Raw genomic sequence first — 20,522 nt, 5'->3', positions numbered from 1 at the left:
CAGCACAGAGCCTGACGCGGGGCTCGAGCCCACAAAAGTGAGATCTGACCTGAGCCGAAGCCGGAGGCTTAACTGACTGAGCCACCCAGGCACCCCTATAAGTTTTATTTTAATGCTTATTTATTTTTGAGACAGAGCGGTAGCATGAGCAGGAGAGGGGCAGAGAGAGAAGAAGACACAGAATCTGCAGCAGGCTCCAGGCTCTGAGCTAGCTGTCAGCACAGAGCCCAAAGCAGGGCTTGAACTCGTGAACTGCAATATCAGGACCTGAGCTGAAGTTGGAAGCTCAACTGACTGAGCCACCCAGGGGCCTGTGCAAGAAATATGTTTAGTTTGCTATATTATAAACAATTTTTAAATTGTTTCTCCTTAGGGATTCAAGGTTTTATTTAATAAAATTACATTCATTCATGAATTCATAAATAGTCAAAAGTGATTCAAAGAGCATCACAAAAACTTAGTTCTATAAAACTTTTCTTTAATTCCCTTTATATGGATGAAGACGCTGAGAAAATAGGCTGAGCGATGTGAACAGTCCAGAGCCAGAGTGGAACATGGCCTTTTTAGTTCTAGGCTCTATCTTCTTTCCATATATCATGCTGCCTGACTACCTCAGGATTCTGCTGACGTATCATATTTAGAGTTTTATGTTGCTTTAAAACCAGCATCCTTCTGGAAATGACTGTATAAAGAGGAGATTTAACTTACTATTTAGCAGAATGAATATACCTTAAAGAAGATAGCCTTATTTAATTAGTGCTATATTCTGTACCTATGTCATAGTTCCATAAAAAGTGATTTTAAAAAGTCTATAAAATGTAATAATATTCAAGAGGGCTACATGTTGGTTGGGAGTAAAATTGGTACAGACACTTTGGAAAGCTGCTTGTCAGTATTGACTTGACGTGAACTCCATGGTCAAGTAAATCTATTCCTATCCATACACCCACCAACATTAATTTTCATGTTCACCATGTGACATGTTCAAGAGTGCCCATAAATGGCACTATTCCTAATAGGAAAAAACCCCAAAACCTTGGAAATGATCCAAATGGAATACATTTGTTATATCCAATTAGTGGAATACTATAGAGCAATCCAAAGAAGCAACATAGACAAATTTTGGAAAACATATTATTGAGAAAAAAAAACATACACAAATAAGCACATGTAGTATAATGCCAAGTAAAACTAATCTCTTAGAAGTAGGCTACAGCATCTGGAAGTAGAAATGAGAGTGGCTTCTCAGATGTCAGAAATGATCTCTTTCTTAATATGAGCACTGGTTTATGGGTGCACTCCCTCAATAAAAATTGAACATGTGAAGTGCCTGGGTGGCTCAGTCAGTTGAGCGTCCAATTCTTGATTTTGGCTCAAGCCATGATCTCACAATTTATGAGATCAAGCCTTGCATCAAGCTCTGCACTGATAATGCAGAGCCTGCTTGGGATTCTCTCACTCTTCTCTCTCTGCTCCTGCCCTGCTGGTGAGCTCGCTCTCTCTCTCTCTCTCTCTCTCTCTCTCAATAAATAAGTAAACATTAAAAAATTGGAACATGCAGTGGATGGGTGGATGGATAGATAGATGGATGGATAGGTAGATGGATGGGTAGGTAGATCAGAGACATGCATAAGGGAGAGAGTCACTCAACTGTTTCATGGAACAAAAATAATAATAATAAAAGAGAAAGAAAACACAGGGCTCAAGAGGAGAGGAAAACCCCCAGACTATCTAGAAAGAGTGGATGTTGTTTTTATAAAGAGTCACTCTTCACTTGAGCAAATTGACTAGGGGGGTGTCAAAGGAAACAGTTTCAGTTACATGGGGATGATCTGAAAAACCTTGGGAATTTAAGTGATAAATGTGACAAGTGGTCTCTGTCCTGAGCTCCTTCACCTTAGATAGGCCAATGTGGGTTTTATTCGAATAGATTTATTTTCAATTGTTTTCTAGAGTAATTAAGATAGAATTTTCCCCCTAGAAATATAAAAATCTCTAAAGCAGAATTCTGTATTATTACTTTCTGATTTTCAGAAATGTTTAAAGAGGTCATAATAAACCTCAAGAGGCATGATAGTGTTTATTGTAAATCGGGCAAATGCTGAGGTTAAATTTTTAAAATTCTAATCTGAATATCAACCATAGTAATGAAACATTAATATGAAGCAATAGTTTAAAGCTTAATTGGATTTAAATGGATTTAATTGGATTTCTTTTATGTTTTAATATATTCTGACTCTATACACAATCAGTGGTTATAGTAGTTATTGAACAAGGGGAAGGAACACCTCCATCTGTGCGGCCTGATTTGGCAATCGGCCTAAGGGACACGGCAGGTTTACCTGACTTGGAAAAGATTTATCTCATCTCTAAACTCCCTCCCCACATGGCAGGGACCAGAGCTTTGTCTCAATATCAGCCTTTCCTGCCAGGCTCCCACTGTGCTCTCTTCCCTCTTTCCTGCTCCGTTTTATATTCCTTCAGATTAAGGGAGTTTTCAATCTTCCCCATACCCTGCCTCCCTGAATAGCTGCCGTACTCAAAATCCAGCAACCCTGTTTCTTTCCCAGTGTCTAGACTTCTTAAACCACAACTTAAATATATTCCAACCAAGATAGGAAGTCTATCTGCTAAATGACTTTTAAAAACCCATACATTAATTGATACTATTTAATAACAGCTAGATAGAGATAAGGAATCAGTAATAGCTTCATGAATGTTACAGACATTTCTTGATCATTAATAAACACTTGATTTGACTCAAGAGTTTCTGAATAAACACAGGTTATAAAAGAGGTTGAGTAGAGAATAAGCCCTATTTTGATTAAAAAAAAAAAACTTCTGACTACCAGTTACCAAGCCTAGGAATATTTATATTTCTACCATATTTTTTCTGATTTCTTTATTCATATTATAGTTCCCCTATACAGATTGTAAAATTAGGACAATTCAAAATTATCACATCCACATGGTGGAAGTCTGCTCCTGTAGAATGTGATTGATGAGGATATTTTGTTCCTACTTTTAAAAAATCATCTTGAAAATTAAGGCAAGCTGCAGGAACTTCTCTGACCTCAGTTCTAGGAGGAAAGACTCTTTGGCAAAGTGGGAGTGATGTGAACTTGCAAGACATTCTTCATTACATTAGAGTGAATTATAAGCAAGGAAAAGAGGCTGACATAATTTGAGCTTTACATCTCGAAAAGTACATTTCAAAACTTCCACTGACAAGATAATCATGAATTCATTATGAAATTGTATAAAAGAAAGAAGGCTTACAAACCTGAATTTCTGCTAATTGAGGTCATAGTGGTAGTGGAAATTAGGGATAGATTCAGATTATACTCAATCATACCCAATTATACTCAATTATACCCAATCTCACAGGATGTTGTAGACTTTGGCTTTTACTTTTGAAGGAAGTGAGATGCTGTGGGAGGGTTTTTAAGCGGAGGAATGACATGATTTGATTTACATTTGGAAATGTTGACACTGGTTAACCTATAGTAGATTATTACAAAACTTCAATAGTAATGCAAGAAACTTACAATATATTTCCACTCTTTGCCCTACTTTTTGTGCTATTCTGTCCTAGATTTATTTTTCTGAAAAAAATCTTCATTTTGTCTTTAATTTTGAAAATTATTTTTATTGATTACAGAATTCTAAATTGAAAGTTACTTTCTTTCAGCAGTTTAAAGATGTCATTCTACTGCTCTGGCTTGCACAGTTTCTGATAAGAAGTCTGTTATTATTCTTTGTTGTTCTTTAGGTAATATGTCTGTTTTCTTCTGATTGCTCTTAAGGTTTTCTGTTTAACACTCTGTCTTCAGGAATTTGATGTATCTTAATGGGTTTGTTTTGTTTTGTTTACACTTCTTAGATTCAATGAATATAGTTTATATCAAATTTGGAATTTGGGGGCCATCATCTCTCAAATATATGTTTCTGTCCCTCCTTTTCTCTTTTCGTCTTTCAATTTCATGTACCCTATACTACTTGATATTGTCCCATGGGTCACTGAGGACCTGTTCATTTATTTTCAGTCTTTTGTATCTCCATGGTTCATTTTGGAGAGCTTCTATTACTAGCTATTGCTATGTTTTCAAGTTCACTAAATTTTTCTTTTGCAAAATCTAACCTGTACATTTTTTTCCTATCCAGTGAATTTTTTATTTTCAGGGATTGTTTTTTCCCCTTAAAAGCATGATATGCATTTATTAGAAATGAAACTTACAAATGATTTTTATGACATAGATGCTTCTGAGATAATACACAATAAAATACATTAATTAAAAGCATAAATTAAAAAATAAAACCAAATTATACAGTATGATTTCAAAATTTAAAAAGTATAGAGGTACCTGGTTAGCTCAGTTGGCTGTGCATCCAACTCTTGATTATGGCTCAGGTCATGATCCTAGAGTCATGGGATCAAGCCCCACATTGAGTTCCATGCTGAGCATCATAACTGCTTAAGATTCTCTCTTCCTCTGCCCCTCTTCCTTGTTCTTGCTCTCTCTCTTTCTAAAAAAATAATAAATACAACACAATACAAAATAATAAATACAATACAATACATAGGAAAATGACCAGGATAGAATTGTGTGTTGTTTCCAGAAGACAGGATCATATGAGTACTTTAACCATTTCTTGGGCCTCTTTATGCTCTCTTCCAAAACTTCTACAGAGAGCATTATATTGGGCTCAAAGTAAGACTGACAATCCTTTTTAAAAAGTAGTACAGAACTTTAAAAGAAGTTTTTAACTATGTGCTCCTTATAAGATGTTCTTTTGTGGGCATAGTGTTTTATGGATGAAAAGTTCATTCTAACAATCCAAATGGTCATCAAGAAGGCATTACTGTAATATATTATGGGAAGCCATAGATCAGTAAGTAGGCAGCCACTAGTTGTCACAAAGTACATCAAGTCCATTGATATGAGAAAGGTCTGTGAATTACTCTTAATAAGAGAAAGTAGGTCCCAAAATGCTTGTATAAAATCAAACCCATTGTTTAAACACAAAATTAGAAATAGCTTTATGCACAGAAAAAAGTACCAAGTCATCCAATGGTTAATTCTGGCTACTGGTGAGTAATTTAAATCTAAGGTTAATATAATTTAACTTACAGTTTTAATGTAAAAGTTCTCAATGTTCCAATAATAGGGACTTCAACTTTGAATTCATATATTTTAAGATCAAATAATAATTATTTTTACTAAGTTTTAATTTTAATTCCAGTGTAGTTAACATACAGTGTTATGTTAGTTTCAGGTACACAATATAGTGATTCGACAATTCTGTATTTTACTCAATGCTCATCATGGTAAGTGTATTCTTTAATCTCTATCACCTATTTCACCCATCCCTTCACACACCTCCCCTCTGGTAACAATCAGTTTGTTCTCTTTAGTTAACGGTCTGTTTCTAGGTTTCTCTCTCTTTCTCTCTCTCTCCTTTTCCTTTGCTCATTTTGTTTCTTAAATTCCACATATGAGTAAAATCATATAGTATTTATCTTTCTCTCACTGACTTATTTTTCTTAGCATTATACCTTCTAGCTCCATCCAAGATTTCCTTCTTTTTTATGGCTGAATAATATCCAATTGTGTGTGTGTGTGTGTGTGTGTATGCCACTTTTTCTTTATCCATTCGTCTATCGATGGGCACTTCGACTGCTTCCATAGTTTGGCTATTGTAAATCATGCTGCAATAAACATAGGGGATGCATGTACCGCTTTGAGTTGATGTTTTTGTACTTTGGGGGTAAATGCTCAGTAATGTGATTACTGGATCCTAAGGTAGTTCTATTGTTAACTGTTTCAGGAACTTCCACACTGGCTGCACCAGTTTGCATTGCCACTAGCAGTGCATGAGGGTTCCTTGTTCTCCACATCCTCTCTTGCCAACACTGGGTGTTTCTTGTGTTGTTAATTTTAGCTTTTCTGACAGGTATGAGGTCATGTCTCTGTAGTTTTATTTACACTTTCTTGATGATGGGTGATGTTGAACATCTTTTCATGTGTCTGTAGGCTATCTGGATATCTTTTGGAGAAATATTTGTTCATGTCTTCTGCCCATTTTTTAATTGGATTATTTGTTTCTTGGGTGTTGAGTTTTATAAATTCATTGTATATTTTGGATACTAACCCTGTATCAGATACGTCATTTGTAAATATCTTCTTTTATTCAGTAGGTTGCTTTTGGGGTATTTCTTTCACTGTGCAGAAACTTTTAATTTTTATGTAGTCCCAACAGTTTATTTTTGCTTTTATTTCCATTGCCTCAGGAGACATATCTAAAAATGTTGCTACAGCTGATGTCAGAGAAATTACTGTCTGTGCTCTTTTCCAGAATTTTTATGGTTTCATGTCTCACATTTAGGTCTTTAATCTGTTTTGTGTTTATTTTTGCGAATGGTGTAAGAAAGTGGTCCAGTTTTCCCAACACCATTTATTAAAGAGACTGTCTTTTTCCCATTGGATATTCTTTCCTGCTTTGTCACAGATTGATTAACCATATAATTGTGGGTATATTTCTGGGTTTTCTATTCTGTACTATTCTGTCTATTTTCATGCAAGTATAATGCTGTCATGATTCCTACAGCTTTGTAATATCACTTGAAGTCTATAATTTTGATACCTTCAGTTTTTTTCTTTTTCAACATTGTTTTGGTTATTTGAAGTCTTTTGTGATTCAATACAAATTTTAGGATTATTTGCTCCAGTTCTGTGAAAAATGATGTTGTCCACAAGCATGGAATGTCTTTCCATTACTTTGCGTTGATTCTAATTTCTTTTATTGGTGTTTTATAATTTTCAAAGTACATATCTTTCACCTCCTTGATTAAGTTTATTCCTAGATATTTTGTTCTTTTTGTGCAGTTGTAAATGGGAGTGTTTTCTTAATTTCACTTTCTACTGCTTCATTATTAGTGTATAGGAATGTAACAGATTTTTGTACATTGATTTTTGTATCCTGTGATTTTACTGAATTCATTTATCAGTTCTAGTAGTTTTCTATTGGGAGTCATTAGGGTTTTCTGTATATAGTATCATATCATCTGCACATAGTACAAGTTTTACTTCTTCTTTACCAGTTTGGATGACTTTTCTTTTTGTTGTCTAAATGCTATGGCTATGTTGAATAAAAGTGGTAAGAGTGGACATCCTTGTCATGTTCCTGACCTTAGAAACAAAAAGCTTTCCGTTTTTCCCCATTGAGTATGATATTGGCTGTGGATTTCTCATATAAGGCCTTTATTATGTTGAGGCATGTTCCCTCTAAACCTACTTTGTTGAGAGTTTTTATCATGAATAGATGTTGTACTTTGTCGAATGCTTTTTCTGTGTCTATTGAATGATACTATGGTTTTTATCTTTTATTGATATCATGTAGCCCATTGATTGATTTGCAAATATTAAGCCACCCTTGAATTCTGGGAATAAATCCCACTTGATCATAATGAATAGTTTTTTTTAATGTATTGCTGGATTTGGCTTGCTAGTATTTTATTGAGAATTTTTGCATCTTTGTTTAGCAGAGATACTGGCCTATAGTTCTTTTTTCATATGGCATCCCTTTGGTTTTGGTATCAAGGTGATATTGGCCTCATAGAATGAATTTGGAAGTTTTTCTTCTAGTTTTTGGAATAGTTTGAGAAGAATTATTAACTCTTCTTTAAATACTTGATAGAATTTACCTGTGAAGTCATTTGGTCCTGGACTTTTGTTCATTGAGAGTTTTTTGATTACTGAATTAATTTCATTTCTGGTAATCAGTCTCTTCAAATTTTCTGTCTCTTCCTGCTTCTGTTTCAGTAGGTTATATGTTTCTAGGAACTTACATTTCTTCTATGTTGTACAATTTGTGGGCATATAGTTTTTCATAATATTCCCTCTTAATACTTTGTATTTCTGTGGTGTCTATTGCTATTTCTCCTCTTTGATTTCTGATTTCGTTTATTTGGGTGAGTCTGGCCAGAAGTGTATTCATTTTGTTGATCTTTTCAAGGAATCAGATCTGTTTGTTGGTTTGTTTTGTTTTTAGTTTCTGTATCATTTATTTCTGCTCTGCTTTTATTATTTCCTTCCTTCTGCTATTTTTGGGCTTTGCTTGTTCTTTAGGTGTAAGGTTAGGCTGGTTTGGGTTTTTTTTTGTGATTTTTCTGGCTTCTTCAGGTAGGCCTGGATTGCTATAAACTTCCTTTTAGAACCAATTTTGCTGCATTCCAAAGATTTTGTACCATTCTGTTTTCATTTTCACTTATTTCCATGTAAATTTGTATTTCCTCTTTGATTTCCTAGTTGATCCAGTCATTGTTTAGTGGCATGCTATTTACCCTCCATGTGTTATGTTCTTTCCAGGTTTTTTCTTATGGTTGATTTCTAGTTCCATAGTATTTTGGTCAAAAAAGTATGTATCAAAGCATAGCATGACTTTGATCTTTTTGAACTTGTTTCATCACCTAATATGTGATGTATTCTAGAGAATGTTCCACACGCACTTGAAAAGAATGTGTATTTTGTCTGAGGATGGAATGTTCTGAATATATGTTAGGCCCATCTGGTCCAGTATGTCATTCGAAGCCACTGTTTCCTTGTTGATTTCCTGTTTGAATGATCTGTCAATGCAAGTGGGGTATTAATGTCCCTTACTATTATAGTATTACTACCTATTAGTTCCTATATGTTAGTTATTAACTGCTTTATATATCTGTGTGCTTTCATATTGGGTACATAAATATGTACAATCGTTAGATTTTCCTGTTCAACTGTGCCCTTTATTACTAACTAGTGTCCTTTTTGGTCTCTTGTTACAGTCTTTGTTTTAGAGTCTGTTTGTCCAGTGTAAGTGTTGCTACCCCAGCTTTCTTTTGCAATCCATTTGCATGTTAAATGTATCTCCATCTCCTTGCTTTCAATTTGAAGATCTGAAATGAGTCTCTTGTAGGCAGCATATAGATGGATCTTATTTTTTTTTAATCTACTCTATTGTCCTATGTCTTGATTGGCACATTTAGTCCATTTACCTTCAAAGGAATTATTAATAGATATGTATTTACTGCCATTTTGTTACTTGTTTTGTGGTTGTTTTTTGTATTTTTTCTCTGATATTTTCTCCTCTTGCTCTTTTTCATGGTTTATTGGCTTTCTTTTTTAATTAAGTTTATTTGTTTTGAGAAAGAGATGATATTGATGTGTAAGTGGGGGAGGAGCAGAGAATGGGAGAGAGAGAATCTCAAGTAAGCTCCATCCTGTCAGTGCACAGCCCCATACAGGGCTCAGTCTCATGAACTGCAAGATCATGACCTAAGCTGAAACAAGAGTTGGATGCTCAACCAACTGAGCCACCCAGGCACCCTGGATTTCTTTAGTAATATACTCGGATTCCTTTCTCCTTATTCTTTGCATATTTATTACTGGTTTCTGATTTGCGGTTACCATTAGGTTTGTATATAACATACAGGTTTGTAGAGCATAGAGCAGTCTATATTAAGATGGTGGTCACTTAAGTTTGAACCCATTGTTTACTCCTTTCACTTCACCCCATGTTTCATGTATATGATGTCATTGTTAACATTTTTTATGAGTCCCTTGAATGATTTTTACAGGAATACTCATTTTTACTGCTTTTGTATTTCGTACTTTTTATACTCTCACTTATGGCCATTTCTTTCCACTCAAAAGTCCCCTTTAGTATTTCTAATAGGGCTGGTTTAGTGGTCATAAACTCCTTTTTGTTCTGTTTTTGTTTTGTCTGGGAATCTCTTTATCTCTCCTTCTCTTCTGAATGATAGCACTGCTGGATAGAGTGTCCTTGACTGTAGAGTTTTCCCTCTCAGGACTTTAAATATTTCATGCCTGTCCCTTCTGGCTTGCAAAGTTTCTGCTGAAAAACCTGCTGCTAGCCTTTGGAGTTTCCCGTTTATGTAATTGTCTTCTTTTCTCTTGCTACCTTTAAGACTTTTTCTTTATCATGACTTTTAATTAATATGTATTGTGTTGTGGACCTACTTTGGTTGATTTTAGGGACAGGGATTTATGTGCCTGTAGGACCTGGATATTTGTTTCTTCCCCCAGATTAGGGAATTTTTCAGCTATTATTTCTTCAAATAAATTTTCTTCCCGCTTTTTGAGTGTTATTGCATTTGATGGGGTCACGAGTTCCTAAGACTATTCTCAATTTGTAAAATTGTTTCCTTCTCATTTGCTCAACTTGATTACTTTCCATTACTGTGTCTTCCAGGTCATTAATTCCTTTCTCTGATTCGTCTAGCCTGCTATTTATTTCATCAAGTGTATTTAAATTTCATTTATTATGTTATTCATCTGTGACTGGTTCCTTTTTTATCTCTTTGTAAGGGGGTCATTGATATTCCCCACTCTTTTCTAAGGTCCCATATCTTTATTATTATTACTTTAAAATCTCTATCAGGTATATTACTTATATTTATTTCACTTTGGTCTCTTGCTGTGATTTAATCCTGTTTTTTAATTTGGGAGCTATTCCTCTGTATCCCCATTTTGACTAACTCTGTGTTTGTTTCTGTGCATTAGGAAAGTCAGCTATGTCTCGTTTTTGAAAGTTATAACTTTATGAAGAAAATGTCTTATAGTGCCCTGCAGGGCAGTGTCTCCTGTGCCCTAGGACCTGGCACTGCAGGTAGTGACTCTTATGTGTGTTCCTATATCCTTCTGCTCAGTCCTAGCCTCTTTTGCCTTCAGTCCAGGTGTCCACAGAGGCCCTCTTTGCCTGTTGTGTGAAGTGTTTTGTTCCAAGCCACGTGGGGTGCACTTTAACAAGGTGTGTACTTATCTACGTGCAAAATGAGACCGGCTGCCACTGCTGCTGGAACTAAGGCCGTGCAAAAGGTGCAGGTGAGGAGACAGGGTGTGGTGAGGTTTATGTTAGTCTTCTGGGTAGGGAGGAGTCCTGCAGCGTGCACTGAGGCAAGTGTGACTGGAAAGGGTCAATCTGCTAAGGCATGGTGGGCCATGGAACTTGGTGTAAGCATGTTAGGTAGCAAATATTGGTGCCACACTATTTCCTGCAGGTGGTAATGTGTTTATGTTGGGGGCAGGAGAGGAAAATGAAATCTTCCAGTTCCTTTGCTCCTGGAGGGGTCTCCCGGTGATCCTTGCCTCTCTGGGCCATGCTCTGAGATAAGTAAATCATTCCCCCTCCCATCTGCCCATGGTGTTTTTCAAACTGCTGCTTACCTACTGTATTTCTACTGGCTGTTTGTCCTGCTGTCTCTTTAAGTGTGGGGTCTCTGCCTCTTAATACTTTCCAGGCTCTCCCAGAGTCAAACCCTATAATTTTTTAAATTCCAGGCTTTAAGTCCTGTGGTTGTAAGAACTCATGAGATTTAGACCTCTCACCCACCACCCTGCTTGACAAGGGGCCTCAGGTGTAACCAGAGTCTGAGCAGAGTGGTGGGTGAGTACCACAAGGCCAGATTGCAGCAGTCCCTCTTTTGTCATGATGGGACCTCCCAGAGGCCAACGTTCAGATACCATTCTATTGAATGTTATCACCTCTGTGTTGTTTTAGGGTCTCCTTTTGTGGATTCACTACTATTGCAGGCTCTTCCCTTCCTGCTTAGTGCTCATGGCCAGGCCCAGCTCCCTCCCAGAACATCCTGTGCTGGCTGAGCTTCAGGTCCTCTCCCTGTCATTCCTCCCCCATTAAGAAGTGGCATTCCTGGGCCGCCCACCCAGCCAGTTGGCATTCTTCTGGACAGTGACAGTCAGAAATTCTAATTAACTGCTGCCTAATTATCAACCTAATTAAGGCACCTGCTAGGGAGATCAGCCCCTTTGATCCAGGTTCCTGCTATCACTGTCACAGTTAATTTGTTCCTGGATAATCAAGGGCTGGCGATGGCCTTGTTTTCACCATGATGTTTGTCTATAAATTGGTTTCCACTTGGTAATCTGGATAGTTGAGAATAGCCTAGGCTATAAGGCAGCACAAAGCTTCTCAAACTTTGCTTCTCAGAAGGGGGTCTGCCAACCAGCAGCACTGGCGTCACCGGGAGCTACTTAGAAATGAAAGATCTCAGGTCCTGCCTCAGATACAGCGCATTTTAGCAAGAACAGCAGGTGATTTGAGTTTGAGAAGCACTATTCTAGGTCAAGGTGCCTCAGAGAGAAGTGGGGACTTGCCAGAGGCACCAGCAAGCATACAGAAACAGCATCTCTCATGGTCTGAAATGGACAAGGACCACATTGGAGGAATAAACTCCCTGTGGAGGGGAAGGCATTGGATCCCTGTCAGGTCAAGAACCAGAGGATTCTGACTCCCTGCTGGGAAAGTTCGCCTTATAAACATAGAGGAAGTGGCAATTTGAGTGGGGCAGCCCATCTACCCAAGTAAGCTCTAAAGACACATTAATAAATGAATAAACTCTTATCTCTGAATAATTCTAATTTCTAAACAGCAACATTCATCTAGCATACTTAAACAAGACCAAAATAAACAACAGTATAGAACGAAGCAAGGATTTATACTAAAAAGCCAAAAACAAAACGAACCCAAACAGCCAACATTTTTGGACATGAATACATTGAAATAAATGACACTTATACACTGTTCTGTTAAGTATTTGCCCTCTCTAGCGGCAGGAAGAACAGACAAGAAGATGGCATCACAGAGGAATCATGGAAAGAGGTTGAGATAAGGAATTAGAAGACCTGGATTTGAGTCTTACTTCCACCTTAAAACTTAATAGTTTCAAACCTTTAACTTTGTTGACAATCTTTGATAAAAGGTTCATCAAGAGGTGTTATGGGAATCAGCCTGGAGGGCTGGGAAGCACGTTACCTCGCCTGGCACCTGTGTCAGTGCACAGTGTTTTACTCATTCCTTCATTTCTCAACCCAAGATGATGTTGCTCCTGGCAGGGCCTGGGGTTGGCTGCACTTTTGGGCACGGGAGGCTTCAAGGCAAACTCCTCCTTTTTGTAACATCAAACATTCTCTTTAAGAAAGGAGTCATTTTCAGGTCTCTGAGTGGTATTCTGGTTCATGTGCCCAAGATTAGGAATCCATCCCAGCCCTTGCACCTGCCAGAAAGATCCAAGACAAAAGTGAGAATTATCTCTCCTAGCCAATTTTGAAAAATGTGAAACTCCCTCAGTCTTTTTTGGGTATTTATTTATATGTTTTCTATAGTTTTACTTAATATAGAGAACTTGCTTTGTCTTGGTCCAAAGAGACCTAGAAACACTCCTCTCAATTATATTTTATAGCCAACCTGATCATATAAAAGGAATTCAGGGTATCCTGATACATGTCTGATATATCCTGATATATATTTTCTGCAAGTCTCAGCAGAAAATCAGAAAAGAAAAGAAAAGAAAACAACATCAACTGTATCAGGTAGATAGAAAATTTGTATGTATTAATTATTTTTAGTCTTAAGTGAAGTGGAAAGGAGAAAAAATAAACTAGAAGAAAAGGGGTGAATAAAATCATTGAGAGAAGTTTTGATGATAAAATAAGACTTAGGTAGCAGATTTTATAAACCTAAAGGCTGAGCCAAATAAATGCTCAGCTGTGCAGCACATCATGCAACAGCAGTGAGAGCAAGGAAGGTCCAGGCCACAAATGGATGAAGCATTTATAAAGCATTAAAAACCTCTTCTCACTGGATAGTCAGTACAAGATGTTCTGAAGCATAAAGATGTGCAATTTCATAAAGCGTATGACTAAACAAGTGGGTGGAAAAAACACTCAAATCTGTGTAACTCGTGCTGAAGTTACCGATAAAAGATTTTATGAAATGCCTTGGGAAAAAATACAGCGATCTACTCATGGATGTTAGTGGGCAATTTTGTGCACATTTCCAATTCTACATTAGTTTTCCTCTTCTAAATCATTTTTTGTTGTTTAAAAAGGGGGTTGGGGGGTGCTGGGGGAGAAATGCTCCAAACAAAAAGTACACAAAAGAGGGAGGGGTGGGGGGGAGAGAATCTGAAAAAATACAATTGGGAATTTCCTCTATTTGAGATAACAAAAGAAAAGGATCTAGAGATCATAGTGAACCACACACACACACAAAATTAAGGCAGCATTATGGTGTACTTAGATTTGAGCCTAAATTTCCTCATCTATAAAACAACTAGGACAAACAAAATGATCTCTTCCATGAGGCTCTGAGGGAACCTGGGAACATAGCTGGGTTGGGACAGGATGGCCACTCTCATAGCTGGATTCTGTGATTAAGAGAAGTATTGAGAACGAGGGGTAAATCAAGTCTATTTACCGGAAAAGGCCACATTCAGGCTCTGGAAATATCAATATAAACACCATGTGCAAGCTAGAATTAAGGTTTGGATCTCAGAGTCAAAAATTCCAACTCAAGATTTCAGGTCAGAGTAATACAGTGAAGAAAAATAAACAAAAGGGAGGAATTCTTACTGAAGCAAAATCCTGGTGGCATCCTAATTTTCTCTCCCCTTTAAGTCCCCTCCTAATGGGACAGAAAAATCAACCCAGCAAAGAAACCCAGTGACCACATCTTTAATAAGACTGAGTGACAAGACATCCCATAGGAACTAAAATGTGTATAAGTAGGACAAAGCATCTGCCAACAATAAGATCTTCACAGGTCCTGCACGACATGTACAGCTTGCAGGGAGGAGAGAAGAGCACAAAGCGCTTCTGGAAACAACCAGCAAAATAGGAGTGGTCTCCACAGGTTCCTGTTTGGGTTCGAGTGCAGAAAGGCCACAGGGATCTGCTGAGTGGCAGTGGGAAGATCAGAGAGTGGCCTACACCTTTGACAAAATCTGCCCTCCAAACGTGCAATGAAGCAACTGTTAGTAGTAAAGAGTCAGAACTAGGGTGCTGGTACTGAAAGATGAAAAAGGCAAAGGAGCCAAATCTCAAGAGGCCATTTTTTGTTACTTCTTGGTAACAACAAAGGAAGAAGGCTTTGAGTCATGAAGTTAGCTGGGAAAACTACCCTGAACTAACCCACCTTGTACACTGGACTCTGTCCCTAAAAGTATAGGAAAATGCTCTTTATATAAACATTATCAGCAACAAAAAAGAATTGTGATTTAATTCCACATAAAGACCTCTGAATAAAAATAGAGCCTAAATTAATATGAAAAAGCTGAAATAAAAAGTAGTCTTGTATGGTTTTGGGGCACCTGGGTGGCTCAGTCAGTTAATCTGACTTCAGCTCAGGTCATGATCTCGCAGTTCGTGGGTTTGAGCCTGGGATCCGACTCTGTGCTGACAGCTCAAAGCCTGAAACCTGCTTCAGATTCTGTTTCTCCTTCTCTGCCCCTCCCCCGCTTGTGCGCCCCACCCCCACCCCCACGCTCTCTCACAAATAAACATTAAAAATTATCTTGGGCAGTTTAAAATATATGTCTAACTGAAATACAGTTCCTATAGGGGAACACCAATTAAAATGACAGTGGGTCTCATCTACTACCATGGAGAACAGAAGAAAATGGCACATATTTTTCAAGTGTTGAAAGAAAAAAGTCAACTGCAAATTCAATATCCAGTGAGACTATTCCTAAGGAATAAAGGGGGAATAAAGACCTCAGATGAAGGAAAACTAAAGGAATTTGTCATTAGCAGACCTACTAGCAAAGGACAGAAATTGGCAGAATGTATGCATAAAAGATCAACTATATACTGTTTAAAAGAAATTCACTTCAATTTCAATGACATTAGGCAGGTTAACACTAAAAGGATGTAAAAAGATATACCATGAAAGCATTCATTTAAAAATTAAAAATGTAATAATTAAAATTATTTTTAAAATATTTATAGTGATATCACCGATTTCATTCTTGATATTAAATTAAAATGATTAACATTTGCTTATTTTTAATTCAGAATTTTAAGTTTTTAGTCAGTAGCCTTTATTAATATGTGATAAATTAGACTGAGGGCAAAGAAAATTACTAGAACAAAGAGAGGTATTACATAATGATAAAAGAATCAAGTCACCAAAAGAAATAATTATCCTAAGAGTCTTAAAATAAATGAAACCAAAATTTATTGAGCTAAGAAAAAAAAAAAGAAAGCGAGAAAAGAAACTGACAAATCTACAGTTATAGTTGGGAACTTCAACACCCTCCTTCAGCAACTGATAGACCTGCCAGAGTAAAAATTAGCAGGGATACAGAATATCTGAATAACACAATTAACCAATGAATCTAATTGTTATATATTGAGTATTCCACCCAATAACAGCAGAACACACATATCTCCCCACCAAAAAAACCATGAACATTCACAAAGATAGACCATAATCTGGGTTATGAAAATTTTTTCAAAAATTTAAAATAAATTTAATCATAGAGGATGTTTTCTGACCGTAATGGAATCAAACTACAAATTACTAACAGAAAGACAACAGAAAAAATTTATAAACATGAGGAAATTAAATAATACACTTCTAAATATCCATAGGTCAATGGGAAAGCCTCAAAGAAAATGTAAAACAAATACACAGAACTGAATATAAATTAAAATATATATCAAAATATGTGGGATGCATTGAAAGCAGTTCTGAGAAGAAATCTCATGGTACTACATGGTTACATTAGAAAAGAGTAAAGGTCTTATGAGATTTTACTAGCAAAAATTGTTAAAAATCAACTTTTTTTTAGAACTTTGGGAAGGTTATTTGAGTTCTTATCTCAAAAAACAAAACAGAAGACAAAAAAAGAAAGAATAGAAAAATAACTCCAAAAAAGTATAAGGAAGACAAAAATAAAGATGAGAGCAGAAGATGATGAAATTGAAAATAGGAAAACAAGAGAAAAATCAGTGAAACAAAAATATGTTTCTTTGAGAAAAGTCATTAACATTAATAAAGCTTTAGCAAGAATGATACCAATAAAAAGAAGGAAGACACACATTATCAACATCAGAAATTAACTAGGGGCCATCACTACGGATCCCATAGCCACTAAACAGCTAATTACAGGGTGATATGAGGGCACCTACAAAAATTATCTCCATAAAAGCAATTAGAAAACTAGCAAAAATTGTTAAAAATAAACTTTTTTTTTAGAGCTTTGGGAAGGTTTTACAGCAATCCAGTATGTATTTGTTCAAGATAAATGTTGGAATCTCAGTAAGATCCATGAGTTCTTTGGTGTTTTAACTTGGTCTACTCCCCCTCTTACCAGTCCCAGAACAACTTTGTAAACAACAGTCCACAGTCATGCTGAAACCCAACATCTGCCAGCCACTGGAGAAAGTAGAACTGGGTTGGAGTTCCTTTAAACCCGTATTCACATAAAATTTTCAGTATTTGACAGGGCTGACAGATTCCATTTGCAAAGCTGTCTTGACTTGACTTGACTTGTTGCTCACCCAGAAAAGCCTGCCTTCTAGGGGCGGTTGTAGAAAACATTTAGAAGAAAGTGCTCAACTGCTTGAGGAGGTGTGTAACATTTGGAGAAAACAACAGACTAACCAGTAAAATCTGAGGAATGAGATGTCTGGAAGGTTTTTAAAAGCTCCTATATATTCCTGAGAATTGAAAAGGTTACACCTATGCATAAGGCTGTGCACACACCCAGGGCTGTGCATATACTCAGTGTCTTGTTCTGTTCAGGCTGCTGAACAAAATACCACTGACTAGGTAGCTTACGAACAAGAGACATTTATTGGTTGCATTTCTGGAGGCAGGGAAATCTAAGATCAAGGTGACAACCTGTTTACCTTCTGGCGAGGGCCCTCTCCCTAGGTTGTAACCAGCATCTTCTAGCCATGTCTTCACATAGTGCAAAGGCAAGGAATCTCTCTGGAACCTCTTTTATAAGGTACTAGTTCCATCCAAGATAGTTTCACCTTCATGACTCAAGTACTTCCTAAAACCCCACCTACTAATACCATCACATTGGGAATTGGAACGAGAACACATGAATTTGGGTCAAGGGTTGGGGTCGGGGGGAGTATACAAACATTCAGACCATAGCACTCGGGAAAGAGCTGAGAAGGTGGTAAGCTCTCACACATGCAGAACTTGAGGTTCTGTGAAAATGGGCAGGGAAAACTAAGGCAGAGTTTTCAGTTGCCGACCTAAGTGTTGAAGATACACCCCCAACACACAAAAAGCACCTCAGAGAAGGCTGCAAGACTCACTGGTTCCAGGCATTTAATGAATTTTCAGTCTAATTAATCACTAAGCTAACCAAGCAGAGACTCCAGGGCCCACACATGACAAAAAGTAGTCTCTACAGAACTATTTCAGAAAAGTTATTGAACAAATACTAATAACAAAAACTTGATTTCCAGAATTACCACATTATGTTATCTACAATTTCCAGTTGTCAAAAAAAATTATATAAGACATGTATAGAAATAAGAAAAGAAGGCCCATACCGGGGGGGGGAGGCAATCAATAGCAAATATCACTGAGTAATCTCAGATGTTGGATTACTAGACAAAGATTTGCTGTTTTAACCATGTTCAAAGAACTAAAGAAAACCATGTCTAAAGAACTAAAGGAAAGTATTAGAACAATGCTTCACCAAATAAAGAATACCAGAAACTAGAAAATAAAACAAACAAATAGACATTCTGGCATAGAAAATACAATAATTTAAATGAAAAACTTACTAATGTATATGAGCTACAGAAGAAAAGGATCAGCAAACTTGACAATAGGTATCCAACTCACTCTAGTCATGGCATTATTATCCTGATACAAAAGCCACACAAAGACAAGAAAAGATTAGACAACTATCTTTTCTGAATATGGATACAAACATCTACTAAATGAATATGCTAAATATATTGTATATATTAAAAATTATTAAATTGGAAACTTTAAATGGGTGAATTTTATGGCATGCAAAATATGACTTAATAAAGCTGTTATAAGGGGCACCTGGATGGCTCAGTCAGCTGAGTGTCCGACTTTTGACTTCAGCTCAGGTCATGATCGCAGGGTCCTGAGATCCAGCACTGCATTGGGCTCTGTGCAGAGGATGGAGCCTGCTAAAGATTCTCACTCCCTCCGCCCCTATCTCCAGCTCATGTGCTGTCTCTCTCTCTCTCTCTAAAAAAACAAAAACAAAAACAAAAAAAACCAATCAGGGTGCCTGGGTGGCTCAGTTGGTTAAGCGTCTGACTTCAGCTCAGGTCATGATCTCACGGTTCGTGGGTTCGAGCCCCGCGTCGGGCTGTGTGCTGACAGCTCAGAGCCTGAAGCCTGCTTCGGATTCTTTGTCTCCCTCTCTCTCTGACCTTCCCCTGCTCGTGCTGTCTCTCTCTATCTCTCAAAAAAAAATGAAGCTATTATAAAAAACAATTCATTTCACAAAAGCAAGCACATACTTTCCAAACATACATATTCATAAGAACTTGGCAACTTCCTGTCTACAGAGGAAATCTCAACAAAAATTTCAAAATTGTTGTCCTAGAGTCCAGATTCACTAGACATACTTTAATGACATTGGGAGTCATTGAAAGTATTGAACAAGAAAACAAAATATGAAATTCTAGTAATTATACATCATTATGTTAAAAGGCATTTAAAAAATGGAATCTACAATAATAACAAAAAGACCTACAAGTCAAAAACTACAGAGAGAAAAAAATTAGAGCCTTAAAGAAAGGCTGAAAAATTAATAAATTCACTCAAAAGAGGTAGGGAAAAACCCAGGAAGATAAGTTTAAAGAAAGTAAACTGAAGTAATCATAAAGAAAAAGCAAAATATTGATATAACAGATAATAGAGAGTTGATTAGTATATATCAAAAGCAGATTATTCAAGAATACCAATATAATAGACACTTTTAAAAGTATAACCAAGAAAAACAGAAAGATCATAATGAAAAACAAGAGTTAAAGGGGGCTTAACTATAGATACAGAAAAGATTTTTAAATTAGAAACCGATATTACTTTATTTCATTAAATTTGAAAAATTAAGTGAAATAAGCCTATGATTATAGAAATTATCAAAATTGTCCAAAAGTGAAGTGGAAAATTGTACAGACCAATAACCACAGGTATAACTTCTGAAATCTTTGGGCAACACAAAACTCACATCTTACAGAAACTGTTCTAGGGCACAGAAAATAACGAGGACCTGACCAATTCACTCATGAACTTAGCATCCCTCTGTGCTCAAATAAGACAAAGAAAGACAAACAAATTATCATTCTTGCTTTCAAATATTGGATTAAAAATTTAGCAGTCATACTTCTTGCTGCTGTCATATTCTGTTTGCTCTCTTCATTATGTTTCCTCTTATGTAGGTTCTTCTTTTTGTGGGGCTTGATGCACCTGTTTCATAGTGCTGTTTATTCCCCATGGGTCTGATGCTTATTTATTACGTGCTCACCCATTGTTTGACTTGAAGATTCCTGCTGCCACGTCCTTGCTCTTGTTGTCCCTGCTAGAGGCGTGCTTGTTTGCAGTCCTGCCTCCAGTGTTTGAAAGGCAAGAGGAAGGATTCCTCCCTGAGTGAAAGGTGGACAGTAGCTTATCTCCAGGGTGTGAGGGTCCCTGTTCCTCTTGGGCAT

At 36.8% G+C, this 20,522-nt stretch overlaps 1 protein-coding gene across 1 annotated transcript in view; it reads right to left on the bottom strand.

Moving 5' to 3' along the window:
• Positions 1–20,522, bottom strand: part of LONRF2 (LON peptidase N-terminal domain and ring finger 2) — a 98,267-nt gene that overhangs the window by 64,563 nt on the left and 13,182 nt on the right. Inside the window, exon 5 of the mRNA XM_029938500.1 lies at positions 20,342–20,459. Coding sequence (XP_029794360.1) covers positions 20,342–20,459 — 118 coding nt within the window. The remainder of the gene's footprint in view (positions 1–20,341; positions 20,460–20,522) is intronic.

This window comes from Suricata suricatta, chromosome 4 (assembly GCF_006229205.1).
Source record: "Suricata suricatta isolate VVHF042 chromosome 4, meerkat_22Aug2017_6uvM2_HiC, whole genome shotgun sequence".
Classification (NCBI taxonomy): domain Eukaryota; kingdom Metazoa; phylum Chordata; class Mammalia; order Carnivora; family Herpestidae; genus Suricata; species Suricata suricatta.
This window is presented reverse-complemented; position numbering and strand designations above follow the sequence as displayed.